At 49.7% G+C, this 25,702-nt stretch overlaps 1 protein-coding gene across 2 annotated transcripts in view; it reads right to left on the minus strand.

The window, feature by feature from the left end:
- Positions 1–25,702, minus strand: part of YRDC (yrdC N6-threonylcarbamoyltransferase domain containing) — a 151,434-nt gene that overhangs the window by 70,414 nt on the left and 55,318 nt on the right. For both annotated transcript variants that reach the window (XR_011279574.1, XM_069622656.1), the window contains exons 4-5: positions 15,152–15,271; positions 13,796–13,938 (exon numbers count right to left, since the gene is read on the minus strand). Coding sequence is in view for 1 of the 2 variants with exons in the window: in XM_069622656.1 (XP_069478757.1) it covers positions 13,796–13,938; positions 15,152–15,271 (263 nt within the window). In the remaining variant the exon portion in view is untranslated. The remainder of the gene's footprint in view (positions 1–13,795; positions 13,939–15,151; positions 15,272–25,702) is intronic.

A 25,702-nucleotide genomic window follows, 5' to 3' on the forward strand; every position in this document is an offset into this window, starting at 1 on the left:
AGATCCATGGGTGAATCCATCACCCGAGAAATACATAGAGCAGAACTTTGTGTTTGTTGTTTTGATTATTTGAGAATCTAATCAGGCCCTCGCAACTAGGGTATGCAGCCACTGAGGCCCTGATGTCGAGAGGAAGAGGGGTCAGTGCCCGGAAGAGGGGAGTGCAGGGGTGAAAAATCCTCACCCAAAGCGAAACTAAGAAACAAACTTTCATTTATGTTGAAGGAACTTTTATGTGTTATTTACAGCAGGCCCTCGAAGGCAAGAGACTTTCAAGAGTAACAAGACGTGGCCAACGAGGCTCCTGAAAAGCTTGAACGAAACAGTTGACTCGTGCTGGGGGAAGCTTGAATGTGTACTGTGCTCCAAGATCCCATCTTACCCAGTGCTCATGACGTATGCAAGGGAGATCCAAGCTACCGCATCTTGACATATTATTTAAGAACACTTCTCTCTTCCCTTGAAAATCATCCCACACCCTTTTTGTATTAGTTGTAAGGTTTGGAAATATCTTTTAGTGTAGGCAATTTTATATTTTGACACAACGCCACAAGGGGTGGTCAGTCATAATGTAGAATGCAATAATGTAGAAATTCAAAATGTCGCATTTTTTTTTTTAGAAAACAATGTCGAAAAACAATGTCGACTTTTTTCTACATTTTTTTAGAATTTTTCGGAAAAAATAAATAGTTACTTACCTGTAACTGTTGTTCTCCAGCATGGGTCTGGCATGGATTCACATGCTCATGAATATTCCCAGTCGTCAGGCTGGGAATCCTCGGTAAAGAAAAAACCAGTATCAGTTTCGTTTCTGATCTGTCTTTCGTAGCAATAACCAATCACTGGTCTCTGCGTCATACTGACCACAGCCAATGACTGCCCTCTACCTAAGCCCCGCCTCTGGCAGCCATCTTCAGATTTGGAAGCACGTGAAGTGGCAGTATGACCAAGTGAAGAGCCGCAGAGGGGTAGGCGGGAGGGTTCGCATGTGAATCCATGCCAGACCCATGCTGGAGAACAACAGTTACAGGTAAGTAACTTGTTCCTTCTCCAGCATGGGGTCTGGCATGGATTCACATGCTCATGAATAAAGAATACATAGCAGTACACACATGCACAACCACGGGAGGTGGCAAAGGCTCAACATTAAGCATCACATCAAACTCAACATTAAGCACCTTACCTCCTCACCAGGCTCACCTCAGGCGAACAGGTTGCGCAGCACTGCCTGGCCGACCCTGGACTCCTCCCTGGAATCCCGATCGACGCAGTAGAATTTCGTGAAGGTGTGCGTCGACCTCCATGTAGCAGCCCTGCATATGTCCAGCAGGGGCACACCAGATAGGAACGCCGTGGTAGCTGCGATCGCTCTGGTGGAATGGGCTCTCGGACGGCCAGGCAGCGGTCGGTTTGCCAACCGGTGACAGTGCATGATACAGCCGGAGAGCCATCTGGAAATGGAAGCCTTCGAGAGAGCCTTCCCCTGATTGACAGGTCCAAAGTTTACAAAGAGTTGTGACGTCTTCCGAAAACACTTTGTGCGGTCCACGTAGAACTTCAGCGCTCTAGCCACATCTAGCGAGTGCAAAGTCCTCTCAGCCGGCGACGAAGGCGACGGGAAGAACACAGGTAACACCAAGGGTTCGTTGAGATGGAAGTCTGACGGTACCTTGGGCATGAAGGAGGGATGCGTCCTGAGCACTACCCTCGTGTCGTGAAAAGTCAAGTACGGAGCCTTGCAGGAAAGGGCCTGGATCTCTCCCACCCGTCGTGCGGAGGTGATGGCCACGAGAAACGCTGTTTTCCACGACAGAAACTTCAACGGGGCCGAGTGTAGAGGCTCGAAAGGAGGTCCCATGAGCTTGGTCAGCACCACGTTGAGCTCCCACGCCGGGGCCGGAGCCTTCACCGGCGGGAACGATCTGAATAGGCTCTTCATGAACTCTTTCACCAGACGATGAGACCACAAAGACGTCCGCCCCGTGGTTCTGGTGTATCGGGAGATCGCAGCAAGATGAATCTTGATGGCCGCGTGTGCCAGTCCAGCCTTGGCCAACGTCAGCAGGTACGGCAGTACTTGGGGAGCCGTAATCCGTAGAGGGTTAATCTTCTGTGCGCGGCACCAGACAGAGAACCTCTTCCATTTGTGTCCGTAGCACTTAAGAGTCGAGGACGCCCTGGCCTTTGCAAGAACCTCTCTGCAGTCGGCCGGTATGTCGTATCCTCCAAACTCTAGCGCTGCAGGAGCCAGGCCTGCAAGTTCAGCGACTTCGGGTCGTGGTGGAGGATGGCGCCTCCTTCCCTGGAGAGTAGATCCGCGTCCACCAGCAGCTTGACTGGCGGGGACGCTGACAAGTCCAGAAGGTCCGGGAACCATATCTGCCTCGGCCACGCAGGTGCGACGAGGATCATCTTGCACCGTGACCTCTTGAGCTGGTTGACGAGCCGGATTAGCAGAGGCAAGGGAGGGAACGCGTAGAGGAACAGGCCCTCCCAGGGGAACGAGAAAGCATCGCCCATGCTCCTCGCCTGGGGAAACCTGCTGGCGAACCTCCGGCACTTGGTGTTCGTCGCCGTCGCGAACAGGTCGATCTGGGGTGTGCCCCACCGTCGGAAGAGGCGATCCACTAGAACCTGCCGTAGTTCCCACTCGTGGCACGAGCGCAGCTCCCTGCTGAGTGAGTCGGCGATGGTGTTTTTTATCCCTGCCAGATGAAACGGCACCAGAAATATTCCTTGGGCGACGGCCCAATGCCACAGGTCCTGCGCCTCCTTGGACAGTGCTGGGGACCTGGTTCCGCCCTGTTTCCTGATGTAAAACATGGTGGTGGTGTTGTCGGTGAAGATCCTCACCACCTTGCCCTTGAGGGACGGAAGAAAGGACCTGAAAACACTGCACGGAGCTCCAGGACGTTGATATGTAGGGACTTCTCCGTCGGGAGCCAGAGTCCCCTTGCGTGCAGATTTTCGGTGTGCGCTCCCCACCCTTCCAGGGAGGCATCCGTAGTCACTGTCTCCTGGTGGGCTGGGGTCTGGAAGTCCATGCCCGCCGTCAGATGCGCGCAGGTGCCCCACCACCGTATCGCTCGTCGGAAACTCTCGTCGAGCGCGATCCTTTCCTCGAAGCTGCCCGTCGTCTGGATCCAGCGCGCATCCAGGAACTCCTGCAACGGGCGCATCCGGAGCCTGCACATGGGAATGAGGTAGATGCAGGAAGACATCATCCCGAGGAGGGACTTGATGGACCTCACTTTGGCCGCGTCGGCCACCAACATCCGCTGCACCTTGCCCAAGATGGTCCTGGTCCTCTCCTCCGACGGGGAGGCCAGAAGGGACACTGTGTTGAGCCTCGCTCCCAAAAACAGCGCGTCCTGCGCGGGCACCAGGTGGGATTTGGCGTAGTTCACGGAGAATCCCAGGTCCGTGAGAAGTCGGACGGTCCTTGCCGTGTGGGCCACGGTGAGCTCCCTCGTCTTCGCGCAGGTGAGCCAGTCGTCCAGGTAGGGGTAGACGTGGATTCCCCTCGCGGCGCAGCTGCGCCGCCACCGGTGCAAGGCCCTTGGTGAATACCCTGGGTGCCGACCGTAGTCCGAAGGGGAGGGCTTTGAACTGGTAATGACGCCCTTGGACCACAAACCTGAGGAATTTTCGGTGCCCCTTTAGGATGGGAATGTGGAAGTAGGCATCCTCCAAATCCAACGACGATAGGAAGTCTCCTTCCTCCAGCTGACCCAGGACGTGCTGGAGGGTGACCATCCGGAACTTCTGCGCCTTGATGAACCTGTTCAGACGTCGCAGGTCTAGGATGGGTCTAGGATGGGCATGGCCTTCACCTCCAGGAGAAGTTGAGGGACGTGAAGTTCTTTCCTGGCCACGGGGGGGGACGCGAGGGCACCTTCTCTGAAACTCGAGAGCGTGGCCCCGGGCCAGGGCGTCCAGCACCCAACGGTCGGTGGAGATGGACTCCCACACGCTGACGAAGCTCGCCAGCCGGCCTCCCACCGGGGTGCTTCGGTGGGGGCCCGACCCCACGGCCGGTTCAATCCTGCATGGACGCGGCCTTGCCGCCTTGACCTACTTGGCGACGACGGCGGGGTCCGCCAGACTTGCCTCGTCCTCTGTAGGCCTCTTGAGACGACGAGCGGGCCGCTTGACGGTAGGAAGAGAAACCGCCGCCGGAACCTTTGGAGGCGCCCTTGCCTCCGCTGCTCCGAAAGGGCGTCCGTCGTTGCAGAACTCCAAGGGCCCTGGCCGTCTCAGTATCAGCCTTAATGGCCTGAAGGGAATCGTCCACTGTTTTCCCAAACAGGTTGTTCCCATCGAAGGGCATGTCCAGGACTCTGGTCTGAACGTCTTGACGGAAGTCCGTAGCTTTGAGCCATCCACGACGCCGAAGGCAAACGCCGTTGCCCAACTGGCGGAACCCAGTGTCAGCGATGTCCGTCGCAATGGTGATGGCGTGGTCCGAGGCCACCTCACCTTCTTGCAGTATCTCCAGGGCCTCCGCCCTCTTGTCGTCCGGCAGAAAATCCAGCAGGGGAGCTATCTTGTACCAGAGCTCCCTGTCGTAGCGGGCCACGATAGCCAAGGCGTTGGCCGCCTTAATCGTCGTCGCTGCCGACGAGATGACTCTGCGTCCCATCGCATCCAATTTCTTTCCCTCGCCGTCCGGTGGGGAAGTCGATGTGGAGGCCGCACCCCCCCCCGCTTTCTTCCTGGCCGCCGCGGAGACGACGGAGTCCGGGGTAGGCTGCGCCCGGAGGCACAGGGGGGCCGTGTCCGGGACCCGGTACTTCTTCTCGTACCGGTCTCTTCTAGCTGGCGTTGTGGAAGGATTCTTGAGGAGGGTAAGGCCCTCATCCCAAATGTCGTCCAACAAAGGCACTGCGAGGACCGTCTTCCTCTTGGCCTCGCGCCGCTGATAAAGGAAGCCTTCCTTTTTCTTCTCCTCAGGGCAGAGTTGGAACAGCTCGGAAGCCCTGGAGATCATGGAGTGGAACGATCCGATCTCGTCGGGCGGAGAAGCCCTGGTGGGAGGAGACGACGGAATATCCCCGTCGTATGCCTCGTCGTCCGTACCCGTCGCTGCCGTGTCAGTCCCCGTATCATCCCCTCGGGTGGACGGGGAGGAGGGCTGGACGGGGAGCGACGGCTGAAAAGGAGGTGGCGGGTGGATCCTTCTTTTCTTGGTAGGGGGAACACCAGAAGGCCCTGGTTCTGGATCCCCCGACGGGAGAGGTTCCTCCGTCGGCAAAGGCAGCCTCGTCCTTATCTCTGAGCATAAGGACTGTATGGCCAACAAAATGGCCGCCGAGTTGTCTTGCGGCGCTGGCAGAGGGGAATCCGACGGGCGAGCAGGGGCCCCGTCGGTATCCTCGACGATGTCGCCGTCGTCACCTGCATCGGGTCCCATTCCGACGGGCCGGCCTTCTCCCACGCCGAGGCCGTGGCTTAAGACCTCGATCAGCTCCTCTTCTGAGGTTGAGGCCGAATCTACGACGACGCCCTGCCCCCCCTTTTTCTTCCCCACGGGGGGTTTCACGGGGGTCCTATCGATGGGCACAAAAGAAGACTGAGCCCCGAGGTCGCCACCACTGGTGTAGCCTCCACAGGCTGAGCCAGGGCCGCCGCGACCGTCTCGATAGAGGGCTTGGCCGGATGGATTAAGGCCTTCACCACCTTAGGTGCGCTCACCGCCTTATCCTTGAGGGAGGGGGCACTGCCACGCTCCTCCTCTGCCTTAGCGCTCGACCGGGATCTCTCCAGGAGCTTCGCCGGGTGCTCGGCCTTCCTCTTACCCGACCCAGAGCGTTGGCTCGTGGTTGGTGGCGCCGGGGAGGGTGCGCCCTGCCTGACGCCCGTAGAGCCCGACCGTTCGGCGCTCCCGGTGCCAGCGGACTCGCGGTGCTTGGCCTTATGTTGGGCCCCCGTCGCCGGGGCGCCCTCAAAGGTCTTAGAAGACCGCTCGGATTTCCTCTTCTTCTCGCCGGACGGGCTTTTCCCCTCCAGCCAGTTGGCGAGACGTTGATGGCGGTCCTTCATGGTCCGTTCCGACATGTTGGCGCAAAACGCACAGTCCTTCTCCACGTGCGTCTTGTCCTCATGAAGGCAATAAAGGCAGAAAGAGTGTTCGTCCTCCTTAAAGACGTTCTGCAGCTGGCATCCAGGGCAGACCCTGAACAGCTTTCCGGGCGTCGAGCTTCCCTTCTCCTGGGCCATGTCCGAGACCGGGCCTGAGAAGCTTCTGGAGTCCTCCGAAGTGTAGCTCGACGAAATCTTCACCCTTGAGGGGCGCAGACGAATCAGACACGGGTCCCCGTTGATCGGATGTAGTATAGGTGGAGCTTGAGGCTCTTTTGACCGAAAAAAATCGAGGTTTTTTGAGAAAAAAACGTGAAAAACTAGCACACACGCTCGAGAGCAATAGCACGAGGATCCCAACACATGAACGTGCGGTAAAAATCTGAAGATGGCTGCCAGAGGCGGGGCTTAGGTAGAGGGCAGTCATTGGCTGTGGTCAGTATGACGCAGAGACCAGTGATTGGTTATTGCTACGAAAGACAGATCAGAAACGAAACTGATACTGGTTTTTTCTTTACCGAGGATTCCCAGCCTGACGACGGGGAATATTCATGAGCATGTGAATCCATGCCAGACCCCATGCTGGAGAAATATATATATAATTAAAATGTGTTGAGTATGAGGGGTGAGAGGGTGGCCGGGGTGTGTTGGGTGAGGGGGGTTGGGGGGGACCCCCCTAGTAAATGATACTCTTCTTGTTTATTTATTTATTGATAGTGCTAATTGACATTTTTTTTCGACATTTTTTTTTCTAAAAATTTACTCTTTTCATTATATGTATAGGTTTTCGACATTGTTTTCTTCATTTTTTTTTTTTACTTTTTTTTAAGTCGACATTTTTCTTTCTACATTAGGACTATAAACCACCACAAGGACTGCGTTCTATTTATTTTGATGGTCGACGCTTGCTCCCATCTTGGATCTAGGCATTTTTTTCAACCTGCATACAGTTTATTTAACAACCTTGAACTGTGATCACTTGTGTCTGTCTTTACTGTTGCCACCACGAGTTCCTTACACTCCCAAGATTGGTCTTCACATTGCCCTTCCTGGCCCAGGCAGCAGAGTTTCTTTCAGTTGATGGAGTCCTGGTTTCCAGACAGGACCACCTTCGGTTGTCTCGTACTCCACAGGATTTCTCCCTCTGCTGGCCTCCCTGCTGGTCTCCCTCTGTGCTCTCAGACTTCAGCTTTTATACACCTGCAACAGTTTAACAGGTTGCAAGTTTGGGTCTTCAGGCCCAATTGCCTGACCGCAATTAGTGAAGCACTCTGGACATGCCTGTCCCTTACACCAGTCTGCAAGCCTCTTCTTCCTCTCAGTACTAGAATGGTGAAAGGATGTTAGTGAGCATTTCTCCTAGTCGCCTCTTCTTCGTCCCAGTACTATAGTGAAATGAATTAAAGAAATCGAGGGGAGAGGGTTTAGAACAGCCTATAAAGGCAGGATGAGGGTGATGTTGGTTCTCATATGGAAAAGGGGAGGGGGATACCATGTCTTGCCTGTGCATATCCTCGCCCCAATTCCGAAAGACCCTGCACCCAGGTGATCCTCCCTCGCATTTCCACCCCCAGGGTCAGGATCCAAAAGTGATGGCCTTTCCCTGGTCACCTGAGAAGAGGATCCAAGGGGAGTAGGTGTGAAGATACCGTCAGGTTTCTCACAGTGTAAAGTATATATGTGTGTAGACAACCTTGAATGACTGCATAACTTTATTTTGGATTGTTATACTATTGATGTTTGGGTTACTACGGTTTCACAATCACACACCTCTTAAAAGGATAGCCTGCCTTCGGCCCAGGTCACCACAAAAGGGGAAGGAGGTATATCTCTTATCTGAGTCTGTTGCACCTTTATGAATGGGATTGCTCTAGTTTTGTAGAAATGTGTGGGCTGAGTAGGCAGATTAGCTACTACTCATCATTGTACTCCTGCGGGGCAGAAGTCATTTCATTGCACTGGAATGAAAGGCAGGTCTTTGCGTAGGAGCACAATCTGGAACTCTGCTTTTTGGATCTTCTTGGCAATACATTGTTTTATTGGAGAGGTTCCAGTCAAAGGTAAAGGGGAGAGATTTTGTACTGGGTGTGCTTGGTGAGGTTGTCTAGGAGAATGACTTTGGTCTCTGTAGAGTTGAACTTCAGATAGGCACCTGACATCCAGGTTTGGAGGAGACAGACGGTGCGTCGGTCAAAGGAAGGTAATGTGATCTGTAAGTAAAGCATTCGCTTATAAATAGCTAAAAGCAGTCAATGTGTTAGCACACATATCTCACCTCCTTTTTTATAGTTCCTGGCCAGAAGTATAACCAGAAGGCAAATGTTTGTGTTTTTTCCCAAATATCTTTTCCCCTCAGAGAATAAGAACTGCAGAAAGTGGTTTACTAAACGGATCTGGGGTGGGGGGTGAAAAACAAAGGGTTTAAGCATGCCCTATGTGTAGCATTCCTCCACTCTGTTTATTTTCCATTTAAAAAAAGAGAAGACTGAGCACTTAACCCTAGGTTTGCTTTGCAGGAGGCAGCAGAGGCCCAGTTAAGTGGCAGCACAGGGGAACTCTTCGTGTACTGCGAGATGGGAATAGTTTAGAGTAAGAGTGAGGTGAGACAAAGCGATGAGTGAATACGGATAGCACAGGAGAGAGAGAAAGGAAGTCTGTAGAAAACAGGCAGAATGTAGACAAAACGAGAGAGAAAGCAGAGAGGGGAGAGATTAGGGTGTACCTGAGGAAGAAGAGCTGTAACAAGAGGCAGAGACAGAAACGGAGGGGAGGAAGAGAAATAACCGAAAAGGTGGCATTGGAAAGAGAATGTATGTGGGGGAGAACAGATTTGGAAAGGGTGGGAAAGGATAGAAAGGATGTAAGGGAGAGACGTGAGAGCCAAAACTAGAAGTAAAGAGGATACAATGAAGCAGAAAGGAGTGACAAATGGAAACTGAACAGGAAGAAGGAGACAGACTGGAAGGCAGAGTTAACCAGGGGAGAGAAAAGAATGACATGTCAGAGAAAGTATACAGTACAGGATGGAGAAAGCGATCAGGAAGGCAAAAGAGGAGAGAAAAAATACAAGGGGAGAAAGAGGAGACCAAGGACAGGAGGGATAGAAAGGAGCGAGCATGTATGTGAGAATAGGGAGAGACAGTATACAGACAGAATGGAAAGGATAGTGGAGAGATCGAATGAGAAAGACAGGAGAAACAAAACGGAGACCATACAGGAGACAGGAGAGACAGATAGAATGGGAGGATTAGAGATGACCAGAAGAATAGAACATGGTAACAATGTGAGAGTGCAAAGAGGGTGGAAAGTAAAAACGCGTGGAGAAAGATGTAGAACAGGCAGAAGAGAAAACAGGGAGGATGTGAGGGCACGGACGGAAAGAAGACAGCACAGAGACAAAGAGGTAGGGTGAGAGTGGAGAAAGAAGGGGTAGGAAAGAGGCAAACACTTAAAGAAAGGAGACACACAAGGGGACCAAACAAGACGAAGGCAAAAGAAACAATGTGAAGATAAGGGAGGACCGTAAGGAGAGAAAAAACAAGTTACAAAAAGGTGAGAGAGTGAAGATGAAATAGGGAGGGGAGGAATGGAATGCGGAAAGAGTAGAGGCAGAACAGAGGCGGGAGAGAGGAGAAACAGAACCGAAGTGAGGGAGAAAGGCTAAGATGAGAGAGAGAGAGAGAGAGAGACTTGACAAGATATAAGAAAAAACAATGGAAACAGTGGCAGGAAAAAAAAGAAGCAATGGGACTGAGAGAAGAGAGAATGGGTTGGAAAAAGGAAAGAGAAAAGAAGTAAAAGATATATAACCGGATGAAGAAACACTAGACAAAAACAATGGTAGAGGAAGTAAGGACACAGAAAGATAGGCAGAAAGAGGCAAGGCGAGAGAGAGAACGGACAGAAGCTGAAGGATAGAGGTGCACAATGACAAAATAGGAGCGAGGGCAGAGTGGGAGGCAAAATAAGAGAAGGCAAGTCTAGACAATAGAAGAGTGGGCACAGTAAATGTGGAAAGGTGTTTTGAAATATGATTACTGGGGGAAATCAATTTGCCCACAGGAAGGGTGCTTAGCCAATCGGGTGGCTTAAAATAGGTGGAAATTGCCAGTGTCTGCCCGCGTTCCTCGAGCCAACCAAGCCCTTATCCCAGGTGCCGCCATTTTTTTGGAGACCTCTGCTCTCCAGCCCCTTATATGAAACCTTCCCACTTACAATACCCCCCCCCCCCTCCGGACATCCCAAACCTCACCCGCCCCTCACACTTAAATACTGACCTGGGGAGTCCCTCTCCACCTGTCCCACTCTCTCAACATCCGTGCCAGATAGCCAGGGAAACAGAAAAGGCTATGGCGGGCCATCTCTTTATTTGACAGGAAATTGGGCACATGCAAGACATTACATGCGCCCGAACGCCGGGGCGATATCTAAATTCTAACTGTGGCAGCTCAAATAGTCGTGGATAGCAGCTTTTGCAGTACCATTATCACTTTTTATGAAGTTAACCATCGTCACTATAAGCCTTGGACACCGCTGAACTACTCAAGCAGGATCGGTCTGGCTATTGGGGCAGAGCTCAGATAACATGAACTGATCAGTCCCAATGGGATAAAGGGGCTTGGTTCAAAAAGCAATTGCTGGGGGCAAGGAAGGCTCAGCTTGAAGACTACTGGTTTAGAATCTCAGGGAAGCTAGGAGATTGAGCAGCTCCCGTGGATGCTAGAAAACTGCACACTTCTGACAACTGAACACAACATGCAACTCTAAAAGTCTAAATCAGATAGAAGTCTACAAAAGACTAACTGGTAAGTAACATTTATCATATACAGTTACAGATGAAACACTCCCAGTCTGAGAGGCGGTTCAAGGGTTTTAATTAAAAATCTTGTGGGGCCTAGGGCCATTCCTCGCTCTCCCCATCTTGTCTAGTGTAAAGCCTCGACCCAAACACAGGCGTCCCTGACCCCAGGTTAGGATCTACAGAAGATTGACCTCTACCGTCTAATCCGGTCTTTCGCTGGAGGTGATAACCTAAAGGTTCAATGCCTTCTCTCTCTGGACCCCCTACGGGGCTTTCTAACTCTCCCTACACTAGCCAATAGTTTGTTTTCTGATGGGGTGGTGGGCTAGTGCCTTACAAAATACCATGGTTGTTTCAGTCCCTTTTCTACCATGCTCACTCTGACGGGTCCATTTTGTACGCTTTCCCATTTCTCCATTCCACCTAGCTCCTCCTGCAAATCTTTTGGCCCATATACGTTCTCACTACTCATATGTCATGCTCCACCCTTATATGTTACTTCTCCTTCTTCCCCACTACTACCCCTATATACTTGCCACACAAACACATACACTGCACTACTACTTCTACTCTATAGCCAAGGCCTCACCTGTTCCACAATTCATCTCCACAAACTACTGCTCAATCCTTCTTCCTGCTGGTCTCTAGTTCATACTCCACCTCCGCCTCCGCCTCTGACCTCACTAAGTAAACCCACATGCACAGTTTCCTGTCCCCTATTTATATTCCCGTAGCTTGTACATGACTGGATTTCTTTCCCTGGCCAAGGGTTCCTCACTCGGGGCATGCATGTACTGTGAAAAGGCATGAGTAGCAGGATCAGCCCTGCCCACTTGCTCCGCACAGGCATGCCATGTATCAGCAATAGCGACCCAGGACTGCCAGTGAGTATGTTAACTGTCCCGGGACCAGGTTTCGTGGGGGCTCCTAGTCCATCAAAAGGAGGGTGAGCTTTCACCATTCTGTCCCGGTAGGCATAGGGTGCCTTTGGATTGTAATGCTGGCTTGCCTGCTCAGTTTCATGCACACTGTGTGGCATAGTACCGAGGTAAGATGTATTCCTGGTGGCAGCATGGCGTTCTCTTTCCGTCTCTCTCTCTCTCATGTTGTCTCACTTTCTCGTGGTGCTCTCTCTTTCTCTTGTTCTCTCTCTGATCCTTGTAGCGTCTGCTTAGGTTTGGGATCTACCTTCTGGTTGTAGGTTTTCTTTTTCTTTGGATTTTGGGGTGGGTGCTCTGAAATTAAAAGACAGACGCTGACAAGTATCTGGCAAAGGAGGCACGACTGGAGAGAACAGTGGACTGAACAAAAACATGCTGGAACAAGAGGGTAGGCGTAGGCCTCTCCACCCCAAGTTTTGAGGGGTTCTCTTGACCTCTTGGCAAGGCAACTGCTAGCCTTGTAACACCACCCAAATACATATTTGGGATAAATATTGGTTTATTGTGCGTTATCGTTTTATAATGCAATCCAGGGCTCCTATTTTTGTGTTGCATGATAATCTAACACAGGCTGCACACGCAGTGTCCTCAAGACAATATTAGCACCTTTTGTATCACCTTTTGTGAAATAATGTATCAGGATCTCCAGTTTCTAGCGAAGGGGTTGTCGGAGTTGTGGATTAATGTGATGAAAAACTGTACTACCATTTTACAGGCAACACCAACTTGCCACTGTGCTGTGTGTTCCCTATCGTTGCTCTCCCTCTCTGGCCCTCTACTGGCATAAGTTAGGAACCGTGCAAGCAGGGGTAGGATCCCAATGCAGAGCTCAAAACACCCTCACTTACCAGCTCTGTTGCCAGGTGCACAGGTACTTCATCTCCCTGGATTTCTTCTACTGGTCACCCCTCCTGTGCTGCACCACCTCACAACTCTGTCACCACCATGCTCTGTGCAAACTTGCCCTCTCACTGTGCCCACACAGTTAAAGCATTCAGCGCAATGTACTAGGGTTACAGCAATTGTGGCATTGAACGCAGCCACACAACAGGTGCAGTCCTTTACCCATTGTAGCTGCAGAACACAGTCGGTTAGCATGCCCCATGGGAAAGAAGGCTGTGTCATTGCCTGTAATCCAGAGAACACGACCTGTCCCCACTTCCTGAATGTGACTTGCACCTAGGTTTCCTGCAAAATGTATGGTGCAACTGTTCTGTTATGTGTAATGTAAAGTGCAGTGCATGTCAGATGAGACCAGGTAGTGCTGCGGTCATAAAAAGCACCTAGAGACAGTTACAAAGAAAATATTCTATTCTTTTATTGCGCTTCATGCCAGAGTCCAGCGTCCAAGCGCGGGACTAGCATTCAAACCCATATTGCTCGGCGTTGCCATTCTTGCGGGACAAGCACGTTGGTCCGCAGCTATTCTGCTGGCCGAGTATAGTTTGTTAGGTTATTATAATGCAAATATATGTATTCTGGAAAATTTTACTGTTTTTATATAACTTTGGCTCAGTTAACCTTTAGCATTTTTCAATACTGTACTTTTAGTCTTTAACGCTGGACACAGCCATCAACAGGTACGGTTGCTCTGCTTGCTGTCTTTTGGATGTTTCCGAGGCACAGCGCCCCTGGACATAACTTGTATCCATGCACTGTGCTACTGTGACATAGGGATTAGACCATGTGTTGGCAACCTACTTTGGGTTTAGCATTCCTGACTCAATTAAAACCACTGATCAAACATATAATCCTGTGAAGAGAGACAGCCTCTGCTTATACCATGCAACCACGAGTCACCACTATGATAGCCACAAGCATTTCACATTGCATTGATATGGTGGGCACAAAAGGAAACCATGGCTTGAGGTAACGAAGAAAAGCTATCAAAAAAATCTGCGAAAAACAAGCGTGGGAACCAATGCAGTAAGTTAATATAACCATACATGCCCTAGTTTAGTACAGAACTTACCATCCAGGTCTAATAACAGTGTACTTTCCAGACACAGAAAGATCCACAACAGTGGACCCAAGACGGCATTGAGGGCTCATGAGGTCTCCAACCGGCCCACCATCGACAACCAGGGACAGCTGAGGCCAAAGATCTTGGAACTCCTAAGAGGGAGTGAAAAGACCCAGTGACGCCATTAACACGTTACATACACACAGCATTAGAGAGCTTTATTTTATCAAGCTCCATCAAATTACTATATTAGATCAGGTGTTCCAAAACAGTTAAATGAAATACTTCACAAAAGGCAATTCAGGCTTGCAAAGTTCATCCAAAGCTAGCCTCCTCCCTTTACTGAAACACTAACTAGCACGTGTGCTGCAGCCAACAGCCTCAAGTACCCAACGATCCTTTTTTGTGAGCTTCCACTAGTGGGCTGCTTTCTGCAGCTTTGTGAGAAGCATTACCAAAGTAAATTCCTACCAACTTTGAATGTGCTCATGATGGAGGCATGGCACTAGCAGGCCAGCGCCAACTAGAACATCTGTCTGTAAGCAATCAAACAGTGCAAGGCTGGAGGCCAGGGAGACTACTTTACTGGCCCTGCCTGTGTCACAATATGAAGTGAAAACCTCAGAGCCAAAATGCCAGGGTTTAGGGCTGATGATACAGTCGGCTCTGTGATGATACAATGCATAACAAATACATAAAAGTTAATTCAATGTATACTAAGTGGCCAGAATGTCTGCTATAAAATGCAAGTTACCCAGTTTACAAATTCTCACTATCCACTGTAGTTATCTGATAATAAAAGAGAACTGTGGCACTGAAAGGCAAAACCATAAACCACGGGCTGTGCAAAACTGGTTCTAGGGCCTTTCAGGAGATGATCATTTTAAAGTAAGACAGTGACTCTATAATCAGATGTACCATTATGTGCACTGGATAGAAACGGCAGATCCTCCACGGGGAACTCATGCACTGCGAACAGCTACGCTGCTCCCTCAGAAATAGGAGTACATCAGAAATCACTGCCTCCGAGAGACCGGTATCTGTATCGAGCAGTTGAATTAATCGCAACATCGTGCATAGAGAAGATGTCCTGCCTTATGCTGCTGTGTCTTTTGATATGTGCATCTATTTTTCGCAGTCTTTTGCACTGAGCACATTCATTCAGTGCGACTTCAAGGCAAGAAACAATACCCAGAAAACAACGTTAAAAAACAAATGCACTTGTATTCGAGAGATGCTTCCAGTTTGTAAAATGTTCAAAAGGAATCTTATCAATCAATCCAGGTTCCCACATGGAGCATACATTACAATGAGGCCCGCAGGAGAACTCTCCCGAAGCCTGAGCGCAGAACCCCTACTACTTACCTGAACCATGAGGGTGCTCGTCTGAGAACTGATATTTGCGCTAGTTAAAGCGAGGGGCTCGGAACACGCCTGCGACAGCTGCCTAATGAAGGCATGATCTGGAATGCGAACACCAACAAGCTGCAAGAGAAGGGAACGAGCTGTAGGGGTTTCCATTAATGGGGCCAACACAATTCCTTGAACATAGAAAGAACACCGGCAACCACATTATCGGCTGGAACCTTGATGTGGAGCTTGCAGTCAACATTATTAGCTCCTGAAATAGTTACATTTTACTCACACAGGCCGTGCTGGAGATTGTACCATACATCACTTAAATTCAATTAATTTATTTCACATTTGTAATCCTAGATCCCAATATGTGACATGCTCGAGTTGCACTCAGTAATGTCTGGCCCCCGAGCACATTCAAACGCTTCAATTGAACTAGTCCTGTATTCTTTTTTTTACATGTTCATTCGTCAAAGCACTGTACACAATGCAATAATCTAATGGTAATTTATGGGACGCTTGGGATAGAGTAAAAGATTAAAATACCAACAGTAAGGGGTATGAGCATTGCATCATTTAGGAGAATTACATTCAAAAGATAAATGGCTACATCAACAGGAGAAAGGGACAACCAGATGGGAAAGGGAGGCAGACTTGAGTGAACTGGGACATAAAAATGGATAAGGGAAAAACCGGAAGGGGCAAATTCATGAAGGCACCTGCCAACCAGTTATACAGCACAAAGTTAGAGAAGCAAACAAAGAAATATGTATAGGGTAAATTAGAGCACAAGTATGCAGCTCGGAGGTACTGGCGGCAATAGCGGATCTGCGGGCAGCCTGGGAATCAAAATTGGAACTGGCCGTCTCCGAATTGAAATCGGCCCTGGACCTCAAAGTTGGGGAGGTCCAGGAAGATGTTAATCTACTGAGGCAAGACGTTAGGACTCTGGCGGAGCGTACAGAGTCCCTCGAAAAAGAAGTCGGCCCAAATACTGCGGACTGTGCCACCCATAAAGCGAAGCTGCACGCCCTGATCCAAAGGGTGGGCAACTTGGAGAGCAGGGCAGAGGAGGCAGAAGGACGAGCCCGTCGCAATAACATCCGGATCGTGGGCCTACCGGAGGGGACAGAGGGCCGCGACCCTACAGACTTTGTGGAAACCATGCTCCTGCAAGAGATCCCCGGAGGGGCCTTGTCCCAAGGCTTCGCGGTGGAAAGGGCGCATAGAGCCCTAACGAGAAGGCCTCCTCCAGGAAACCCTCCTCGGCCCATCATCGCCAAAATTCTCAATTATCGTGACCGAGAGAGAATTTTGGAGCACTTTCGGAAAGGGGGCACCATCAAGAGGGGCGCCGCAAACATCACGGCATATCCGGACTATACCTTGGCTGTCCAGCGGAGCCGCATGAACTTTGGATCTGTGAAACGGAGGCTAAGGGAAGCGGGGTATAAATATATGTTGCTCTACCCTGCAAAATTAAAGATCATACAGGCGCATAAAACTTTATTTTTTGAGACCCCGGAGGAAGCCATGGAGTGGCTGGACGCGCAGGGATGCCCCCAGGAATCGCCGGGCCAGTCCAAGAAGAATTCGGAGGAGCTGCAGAAGGTGTAAGACGGCGTTGCAGGATGGCATGACTCATAGACTATGGGACTTGATTATAGTCGTTTTGGAACCTTCGGTAGGAAGGTCAGTTGATGTTTGCAACATGTGAGTTTACTACTGAGCGGGAGACCCGTGGGGCGATACTCTTCCCCATGATAGACCTAGTTAGGTGGCCATTAGGGCGACCTCACCCTACTGGGCTCTGCGCACTGCTTAGTGACCGCGGAACTAGATGTGGGGGTGCCTGAGCTCGGTTGTTGAAGCTGGGCAACAGTTGGGGTGTGTGGTGTTGGGGGGAGGGTGGGTGGGGAAGGGGAGTTGTGGTTTGTTTGAGTGTATAGTTAGTTTGGGAAGGAGCTTATATGCGGGGTGGATGCAACGGGACATCCTCCGTGCCTTGCGAGCTGTGGGAGGCTCCTGCAATTGGGGTTGGAAGATGTACAATCGCCATGGGAGACCTTAAGATTGCCACCTGGAATGTCCGTGGACTTAATAGTTATCTAAAACGGAATAAGGTAATGTTGTACCTTAAGAGGCAGAGGATTGACATCGCCTTGCTGCAGGAAACGCACCTGACCCAACAAAAACTGGACCTAGTAAAGAAAAAATGGGGAGGTACGGTGGTGGGCTCCCCCTACTCGGCTTATGCCAGAGGTGTTCTGGTCTGGGTGGCCCCGCATGTCCCACTCAGGATTGCGCGAGAGGAGATAGACACAGAGGGGAGGACGGTAATACTGAGGGCATTGATCGAGAATAGAGAATTCAGTATTATCAATACTTATGCCCCCAACCAGAACACTGCTATGTATTTTAGGTCGTTGTGTGCACGCCTAAGTGAGAGCGCTTCGGAACTGATTATCTGGGGGGGGGATTTTAATTGTGTCCTAGATCCCAAAATGGATAGATCCGACAATAAAATTGAAAGGCCCACCCCGGCGGCGAGGGCTTTAGGCGAGCTGTTAGTCGATTTTGGACTGGTAGATATCTGGAGGCTGAAACATCCCACCGCCTTGCAGTACTCCCACTATTCGGCCCCCCAGCAACTACACACGAGGCTCGATTATTTTTTCGCCACGCCAGAAATGGCGATGGTGACCACACAGATTGAGTACAGAGCGAGGGTCCTTTCGGACCACTCGCCCTTGGTGATGGCCTGGCAATATGGCCGCCCCAGAGGGCGGATTCCAACATGGCGCCTCCGCGCGGAGGCGCTAAGAGACCCGGTCTTCAGAGAGGATATTAGGGAGACGATTGTAAATTACTTCGAGGAGAACACAGGCAGTGTAGACTCGGCTGGCACGCTTTGGGAGGCCTTCAAGGTGGTATTGAGAGGCGATGCCATTTCTAGATCGAAGGGCCTACAGGGAGGGGTTTTAGCGGAGCTGATGAAAGCGGAGGAAGAATTGGAGCAGGAATGTAGTAAGGTGGGGGGGGACACGGACCGGGTGATTGAACTACAGCAGCGATGTTCGGAGCTCTGGGAGCGGCTGAGTAACCTTAATTACAGGAAATATGTGGAGAGGCAGCACAAAGGCGGTGACAAAACCGGACGCCTCCTGGCATGGCTTTACAAAAGAGAAACCCCTAGGACCCCGATAATGATGATAGAAAAGGAGAATGGGGAGGAGGCCCACACCCAGAGGGAGGTTAACACTGCCTTTTTGGATTATTATAAAGCGCTGTATGAAGACAGAGGGGAGGATAATCTAGATGAGATCAGGGCCACGCTAGAGGATATAGAGTTACCTACATTATCTGCAGAGGAAAGGGAAGAGTTAGAGGGCCCCATCACGCTGGTTGAGCTGGAAGAGGTGGTGAGACAACTGCCTACCTGCAAGACCCCGGGTACTGACGGACTCCCAAGTGAGTTTTATAAAACATACAGCGCAGAGATACTCCCCCCCATGCTAGAGATGTACAACGAATCCTTTGAGGTGGGCTGGTTGCCGGATACACTCAGAGAGGCGTTGATAGTGCCACTGCCCAAACCTAACAAGCCGCGGCAACACTGCGGGTCATACAGGCCGCTGTCGATGTTGAATCAGGATGGTAAGATTTTGACGGCGGCCCTGGCGGCCAGACTACGTAAAGTTATTAGTGGACTGATACACCCAGACCAGACAGGCTATGTTCCTGGCAGGAACATAACCCATAATCATAGGCGGCTCCACCGGGTGATTGAAGAAGGGAACAGGAGCGATGAGGAAATGGCGGTGATCTCCCTGGACGCAGTTAAGGCGTTCGATTCAGTGAGGTGGCCGTGGCTGTTCGCGGTCCTGGGGGCATACGGCTTCGGGCCAAGCTATATCAGATGGGCAAAGCTGCTGTATAGTGAGCCAGTGGCCAGGGTGCGCACGGGTTCGGTGATTTCTGATAAGTGGTGCCTTGGCAGGGGTACTAGGCAGGGGTGTCCCTGGTCCCCGATGTTATACATATTGGCCCTGGAGCCCTTAGCGGTATGTCTTAGGCAGCAGTACGACCTGGTGGGTATAGAGCTGGGAAATGAGAGCCACTTGATATCCTTATATGCTGATGACGTGCTGCTGTATCTTAAATACCCAGAAGAGAACCTACAGTATGTTTTAGAGGTCATGCATAAGTTCGCCGAACTGTCCGGCATAGCGGTCAATCCTAGCAAGTCAAACATGTTCCCCCTGGGGAGGTATGCGAGGGTCCCTCCGGGGCGCCTGCCGGTGCTGCCCGTGCCGTGGTCTACCGAGTCCTTCCGATACCTCGGTGTAGTTATATATCATACTGCAGTGAATGAACATCTGAATAACACGGTAGTGGCTGTAGAGAAAATCCGTGCGTCCATGCGTTTTTGGGAGAAACTGCCACTAGCGATGGTGGGGCGAGGGGCGCTGCTTAAAATGGTAGTCCTGCCTAGACTACTGCATTTTTTCAACAATATACCACACTTAATACCTAGGAGGTTCTTTACTAAGCTCGACAGCATGTGCAGGGACTTCCTATGGCATGGCACTCGTAATCGAGTGGCACTGTGGAAGCTGCAAAACTTCCACGACAAAGGCGGGATTAAATTACCGCATTTTGAGGCCTATTACGTGGCAAGCCAATTACAATATGTCACACAGTGGCTCTCAGACGAAGTAACCCCCGAGTCCAGGTTGGTAGCGACAGATTGCGCCCCGTTTTACCTGAAGGAGGCCATCTGGGTCCCTAGACAGGATCTGAATGCTCACCCCGGCATGCTGATGCTTGGTTGGAAGATATGGCGCAGAGCGTGTCGGTTGCTGGAGAGCCCGAACCCGTGCTCGCCGCAGGTGCCATTGGTTGCCTTGACGGAGGGGGATGCCCAACTTAGGAGGACGATCAGACTTTATTGGGAATCGGTTGGGCTTGCCACGTTGGGGGACATATGGCAGGACGGTACTATTAAGGTCTTTGCAGACCTGAGGGAAGAGACTGGGTTGCACGAGGGCCAGTATGTTACATACCTCAGGTTGGTACGGTTTATCCGGAAATCGTGGCCTGAGACGACGTTAGCAGAGGACCCGGACGCCCTGATTGATACTATATACGACATATCTGAAGGCGGACATGAGATCTCCAGGCTATATGAGGTGGTGATGACCAGGGTGGGAAAGGACCTAATGGATCTGAGAATGGAATGGGAAACGGAGGTTGGGGTCCAAATGACTGATGGGATGTGGGAAAGGGCTATGAGATATCACAAGAAAGTGTCCAGGAACGCTAGACTACAACAAATCCAATTATACATCACGCACCGGGCGTACATGACCCCCGCTAGAATAGCCAAGTTTGCCAATGCAGGCAGACAAGCATGCCCGAAATGTAATGAAGAAGACGCGGGCATGACGCACATGTTCTGGTCCTGCCCAGTGATAGAAGCCTTCTGGGGGGAGGTGTCACAGAAGCTGGCTGACAAAGGGGTCACGATTCGCATAGACACGGCCTGGGCTTGCCTCCTGGGGGGGTTCCCCAGACCTAAGAGTTCCAAACACTTGGGGAAACTGAGAGACTTAGCGTATATACTGGCCAAGAGAAGAATAGCTATGTACTGGAAACAATGCCACAAACCTAGGGTTGAGTTGTGGTGGAGAGATCTACAGAAATGGACAGAGGCCGAAACTATGGTCTGGCAGGAGGCGTGCAGCATTAATGGGGAGGAGGATGTGGGTAACCTAGCGGCCTGGAGGTCGACGATTAATGATCTGTTTGGAGCATTTGGGGAACCTACTACCCCCGATGGAGCTGACACCCGGCAGCACCGGGCCAACGCAGAATCACCCTGATGATAAGCTTCTGGGGGGAGGGGGGGAGTGAAGTGTTGTGTTTTAATTGATTGCCGATTGTCCGATTGTACATAATGCTACAAGTTTGGTTTGTATTGTTTATCTAAAATAAAATAAAATATTTTAAAAAAAAAAAAAAAAAAAAAAAAAAAAAAGTATGCAGCTCAAAGACCACACAAATGGGCGTGCTGAAAATGAGCTGGAGAGAAGGGAGGATGGCAAAAGGGGAAAAGTAGAGAGCAGGAAGATCAGCATTTGCGCACTCTAGCGACTAAATACACAAGGACTCCCACAATGAATTGTGGGAATCTCAATAGATTCTCTCTCTCTCTCTCTCTCTAGATTCGCCTGAGAATTATCCCATCCAAATCCAGTACTGAGCACAAGAAAGCACACGAAGGATCAAAACTGAGTGTCCATTTTATCAAGCATTTTCTGCGATTGGCATTGCCCCAAAGTACGTTTACATCTCACCGGAGATAACTGAACAACATTTCATCCTTGGCTATTCAGAATAGTTGTACATTATTTGAACAGATAATTTGAGTCACACAAGATTCACAAAGCAGTTGCCAGGAGTAACTTTCTCTTATACTTCCAGAAGTCAGACCAAGCCCAAATTCTCCTGCTTTATCTACTTGTACACATATAGTGCGTCAAATACTTTTCATGGGTGCAGACTCTAGAACATGAAGACCCAGCCTCTTGTGTATTATAGAGCAGATGTAAACATGAAATTGTGTTCCCAAATGTACCAGTTCTTTGCACTTAAAGGAGCTTTACATTAATTCTTGTAACTTTCTTTGAGTGCTGCACCCTTATTTCTACCAAATTCACATGAGGATCTTCGAGTTCCTCTTACTCCAACTTCACCTGTGACTTCATGAAGAGCAAGAGATTAGCCATCTATAATGAAAGCTGTTATCACATCCATAGGTCTCAGAGAACATACCGCCAAGATGCAAGTAGGTTTGAACTCTATTAAATCAGTAAAGCCAGAATCATTTCCGACAGCCTCCTATTGGACCCCTTTATGCAAGATAACAAGGTCATGGAAATCATTCTATAGTAATCAGTGCCTTAATAAGCCAGCGTTTCGAATCGCCCATTCCAAAGTCCTAGTCAGCCTTTTGGACCATGATGAAATAGCTGAAAATTGCAACAATGCGGGCTTTAGTCAATGAATATCATTTGTTTACTGAATCTTCGCATCTTCTATGGTTTACACATTGTCCTCCTTTTAAAGTCCTGCCTCCAATTGTATCCAGTTCAAGAGAATCACATTTAAAAACTGTGAAGTACCTGGCAATGTTTGATCTACCTGCCTGGGTTAGCAGTGAACATTTGGAAATCTCTCCCTCTCATACTTCACTCTGCAAATGTACTCTCTAAATTGTGATCGAGACTAAAACCGTTCCCATTCATCAGGGTAGCTAGGTGCACTGTGCTCAGAGTGCCCTTGAGGTTATCATGCACTAGATATATTCATCTAATCCAATCAATTAGATGTGCACATCCTTGGCATAAGAAACAGTTTGTATTTGTCTTCGAAAAACTGAAAAATGTATAGAGAGGAACCACTTTTTAAAGACCTGAAGCTCTCAAAAGAAAATAAAAGGGCAACAAATCTTGAATGAAAAGAAATGTGCATTTAGGAGGCAAAACATTGGAAAGTTAAAATAAGGGAAGAAAAATAAAAAGGCAAAGTATAGCAATTTAATTCTAACATGTCTGTGCAAATTATGTACAGGTAGGCGTCACCCACAAGCACATTTTTCAGAGCAGAACGCCCTAATAACCATTTGTAATGCATTCAAGGTTAAACTGCCTGGCTTACTTCTTCCTCTCTCAAACACAATATCAGGGATTTAGCTCTGGGCTCGTACGTGCTACTCTAGTCACTTCTGAAACGATAGAAGGCCCAGTTTATTTGTGAAGCAATTTACACCCTGATTCATGGAATTATTTGCGTGAAAAACGCAGATTTGCGCGCCTTTCTGCCCGAAAATCCCCGTTTGATGTATGGGGATTTTCTGGCAGAAAGGCGCGCAAATCTGCGTTTTTCACGCCAATAATTCCATGAATCGGGCAGATAGCGTCAAACTTTTTAGAGATACAGTGGCCAGCTCACTTCCAAAGGGATTGAGTTCCCAAGCACTCATTAAGGATGTAGTTCCCAGCTCGCTTGGTTGCAGACTTCGAGTGGTTATGAATTCCTACTGCTCCCTGGTAACTAAATTCATTAAGCCCATTATAGGCCCGACCTTCAGGCTACCCTTCTTTCATGCCCTGGTTTTTACTCAGGCTGGTGGGCTGCATCAGGCACCTGGTGTAGGTTGAATCTTTTCCTGTGCTCTTCAGCCAGGCCCAGAGGCTTTAACAGGCGGCTCTCCGTCGTAAAGTCAGACAGACGTCTGTGATGGCTACTCACGGCCCTGCTCTACTTGCCATCATTGCAACCTTCTCTCCGGCTCCCTCCTCACAGTAGCACACCCTGGTGGACCTCCTCAGGCATTCAGGCTCTCACACTGCGAGACGGTTTGCTGCATCTGTCTCTGGCAGAGGTTCAGCTTCTGGTTCCTCTGGTAATCTCCTGCACCAGCCTGGCATAGGGAAAGCATGGGGCATTTGGTGTTCCATCTGTGCAACATTAAACAACCCTTGCTTTCCGGGGTATAAGTGGATGTCTGCGAGGGTTCCCGCTTGTGTGCAGGGGCCAGCAGTGTGTGTATCATATACATTTTCCCTTAGTCATACACAACAACACGTAAGCATAGTGCTAACCATGAGGCCTCGGATGGTATTCGGGTCCCACAGTCGGGAACAGGTAGTTGTACTTCTGGATATTATTCTTACGTTTTGGTGTTGAATTACTATCAGTGTCCTTGTGAGCATATGCACACCGGCGCCGTGGGTTGATATTTAGAATGGTGAATGTGGCTCCCCGGAGCACTATTACAAGGACTCCTGCGGTTCTCAGTGTCCTGAGAGCTGGTCTCATGCTTCACTGGCTGCTGCCATGGGATCACGGACACCAACCTCCTATGCAACTAGGTACTGGACTTAGGGAGAAGGGTAACAACTATTAATAGGAGAGTGCTTTGCCCGTTACATCTGGCCTGATGTCGACACAGGCTCTAGATTCTAAGGGGGTCTCTGCAGCTTCCACCCTGAAACGCCTCTGGTTAGCAAACAGATCTGGGCTAAACAATAAGGTAGGTCAGCTTTCTAAGGCTGCAGAGTTTGCCCCTTGGTTTACGACCAGAACCCTGGGATAGCCAGGACTTTGACTTTATCACACCTATCAAAAGCCAAAGAGGAAAAATTATCTGGTGAAATGTCAGGGGCGACCGAATCGTCTTTTTATCCAGTCGCATAATGGAGAGACAAAGAACTTTGCATTAGATTCTGAGGATTTCAAAATAATGTCAGGCTCTCAGCATCTTCGGGACAACATATAGCCTCAGCCCTTGGGTTGACAGTATCTTGTTGGTAGGCAACAAATAGTGCCATAATCTGGTCATTTCTTTTATGATAGAAGTATGAAAGGATAGAACCTAATATTAAAAGGTTGGCTGATCTCACTTCTAATCAAGTGTGGTTATACCACAAACACAGAACACATGGCAACAAAAGTTATGATTTGACTGATATTTATATATTCAGGAGGGCTTGAAATGTACTATGTAGGGGACCTTGTGATGTCCCCATGAATCAAAGGGGTGCACTCCTTCCTTAATTTCTTAATGCCAGGACTAGAATAGCCAGCATGTGTTGTGGCTTACTTCTCCGTCTCAGGGTATAGCTCCCAGCCGGCTTCTTCCTCCGTCACAGGGATAGTCCCAGATCCCAGGACTAGAATAGCCAGCATGTGTTGTGGCTTACTTCTCCGTCTCAGGGTATAGCTCCCAGCAGGCTTCTTCCTCCGTCACAGGGATAGTCCCAGATCCCAGGACTAGAATAGCCAGCATGTGTTGTGGCTTACTTCTCCGTCTCAGGGTATAGCTCACAGGAGGCTTCTTCCTCCGTCACAGGGATAGTGCCCACATCATTTTGCTCTCAAGAATAAGGGTCCAGATTGATCTACTTTGCTTTTGCAGGTATTTAGGGCCCGCTTGCTCTGCCATCAGGCACATGGAGCCCAGCTCACTCTGCCAACATGCATGATGGCTTCAGGAATATAAGGTTCCATGCGATACTGTCCCCGCAAAAATGTTGCCATGCAAATAATTCGCCAAATAAAAATGGTGTTTTTTGTGGAGACATTATTACATGGAACATGCGGGGGACACCCTTGCAACCCTCAAAATCTTTTTTTTCCTCCCCAAGGGGAGCGGAGGACACCCCCGCAACCCCTTGTCCCCGTATATTAGGTCACCTATATAATGTCGGCAAAAACATTTCCCACCGACATGATGTACAGCGACCATATATATAGGGACATTATTACCTGATCCCGAATATAATACTTGTATATCATTTACTCATCCACTGATTCCCATGTGCCTCCGGCCAAATAAATCCCAGGACACTTGGTTGGTTCCTCCTTGCTCGAACCTCTCTGCCTCACGTCCTCTTGTTGCTCGTCCCAGTCAGCATTTGACACCAGCTCTCAGCAACTTCCTCCAACAATAAAGCAGTTAACAGTGTTGTCTACTATGTGCCTTTCAGAAGC

This window comes from Ambystoma mexicanum, chromosome 11 (genome assembly GCF_040938575.1).
Source record: "Ambystoma mexicanum isolate Mex_15411 chromosome 11, UKY_AmexF1_1, whole genome shotgun sequence".
Lineage (NCBI taxonomy): Eukaryota > Metazoa > Chordata > Amphibia > Caudata > Ambystomatidae > Ambystoma > Ambystoma mexicanum.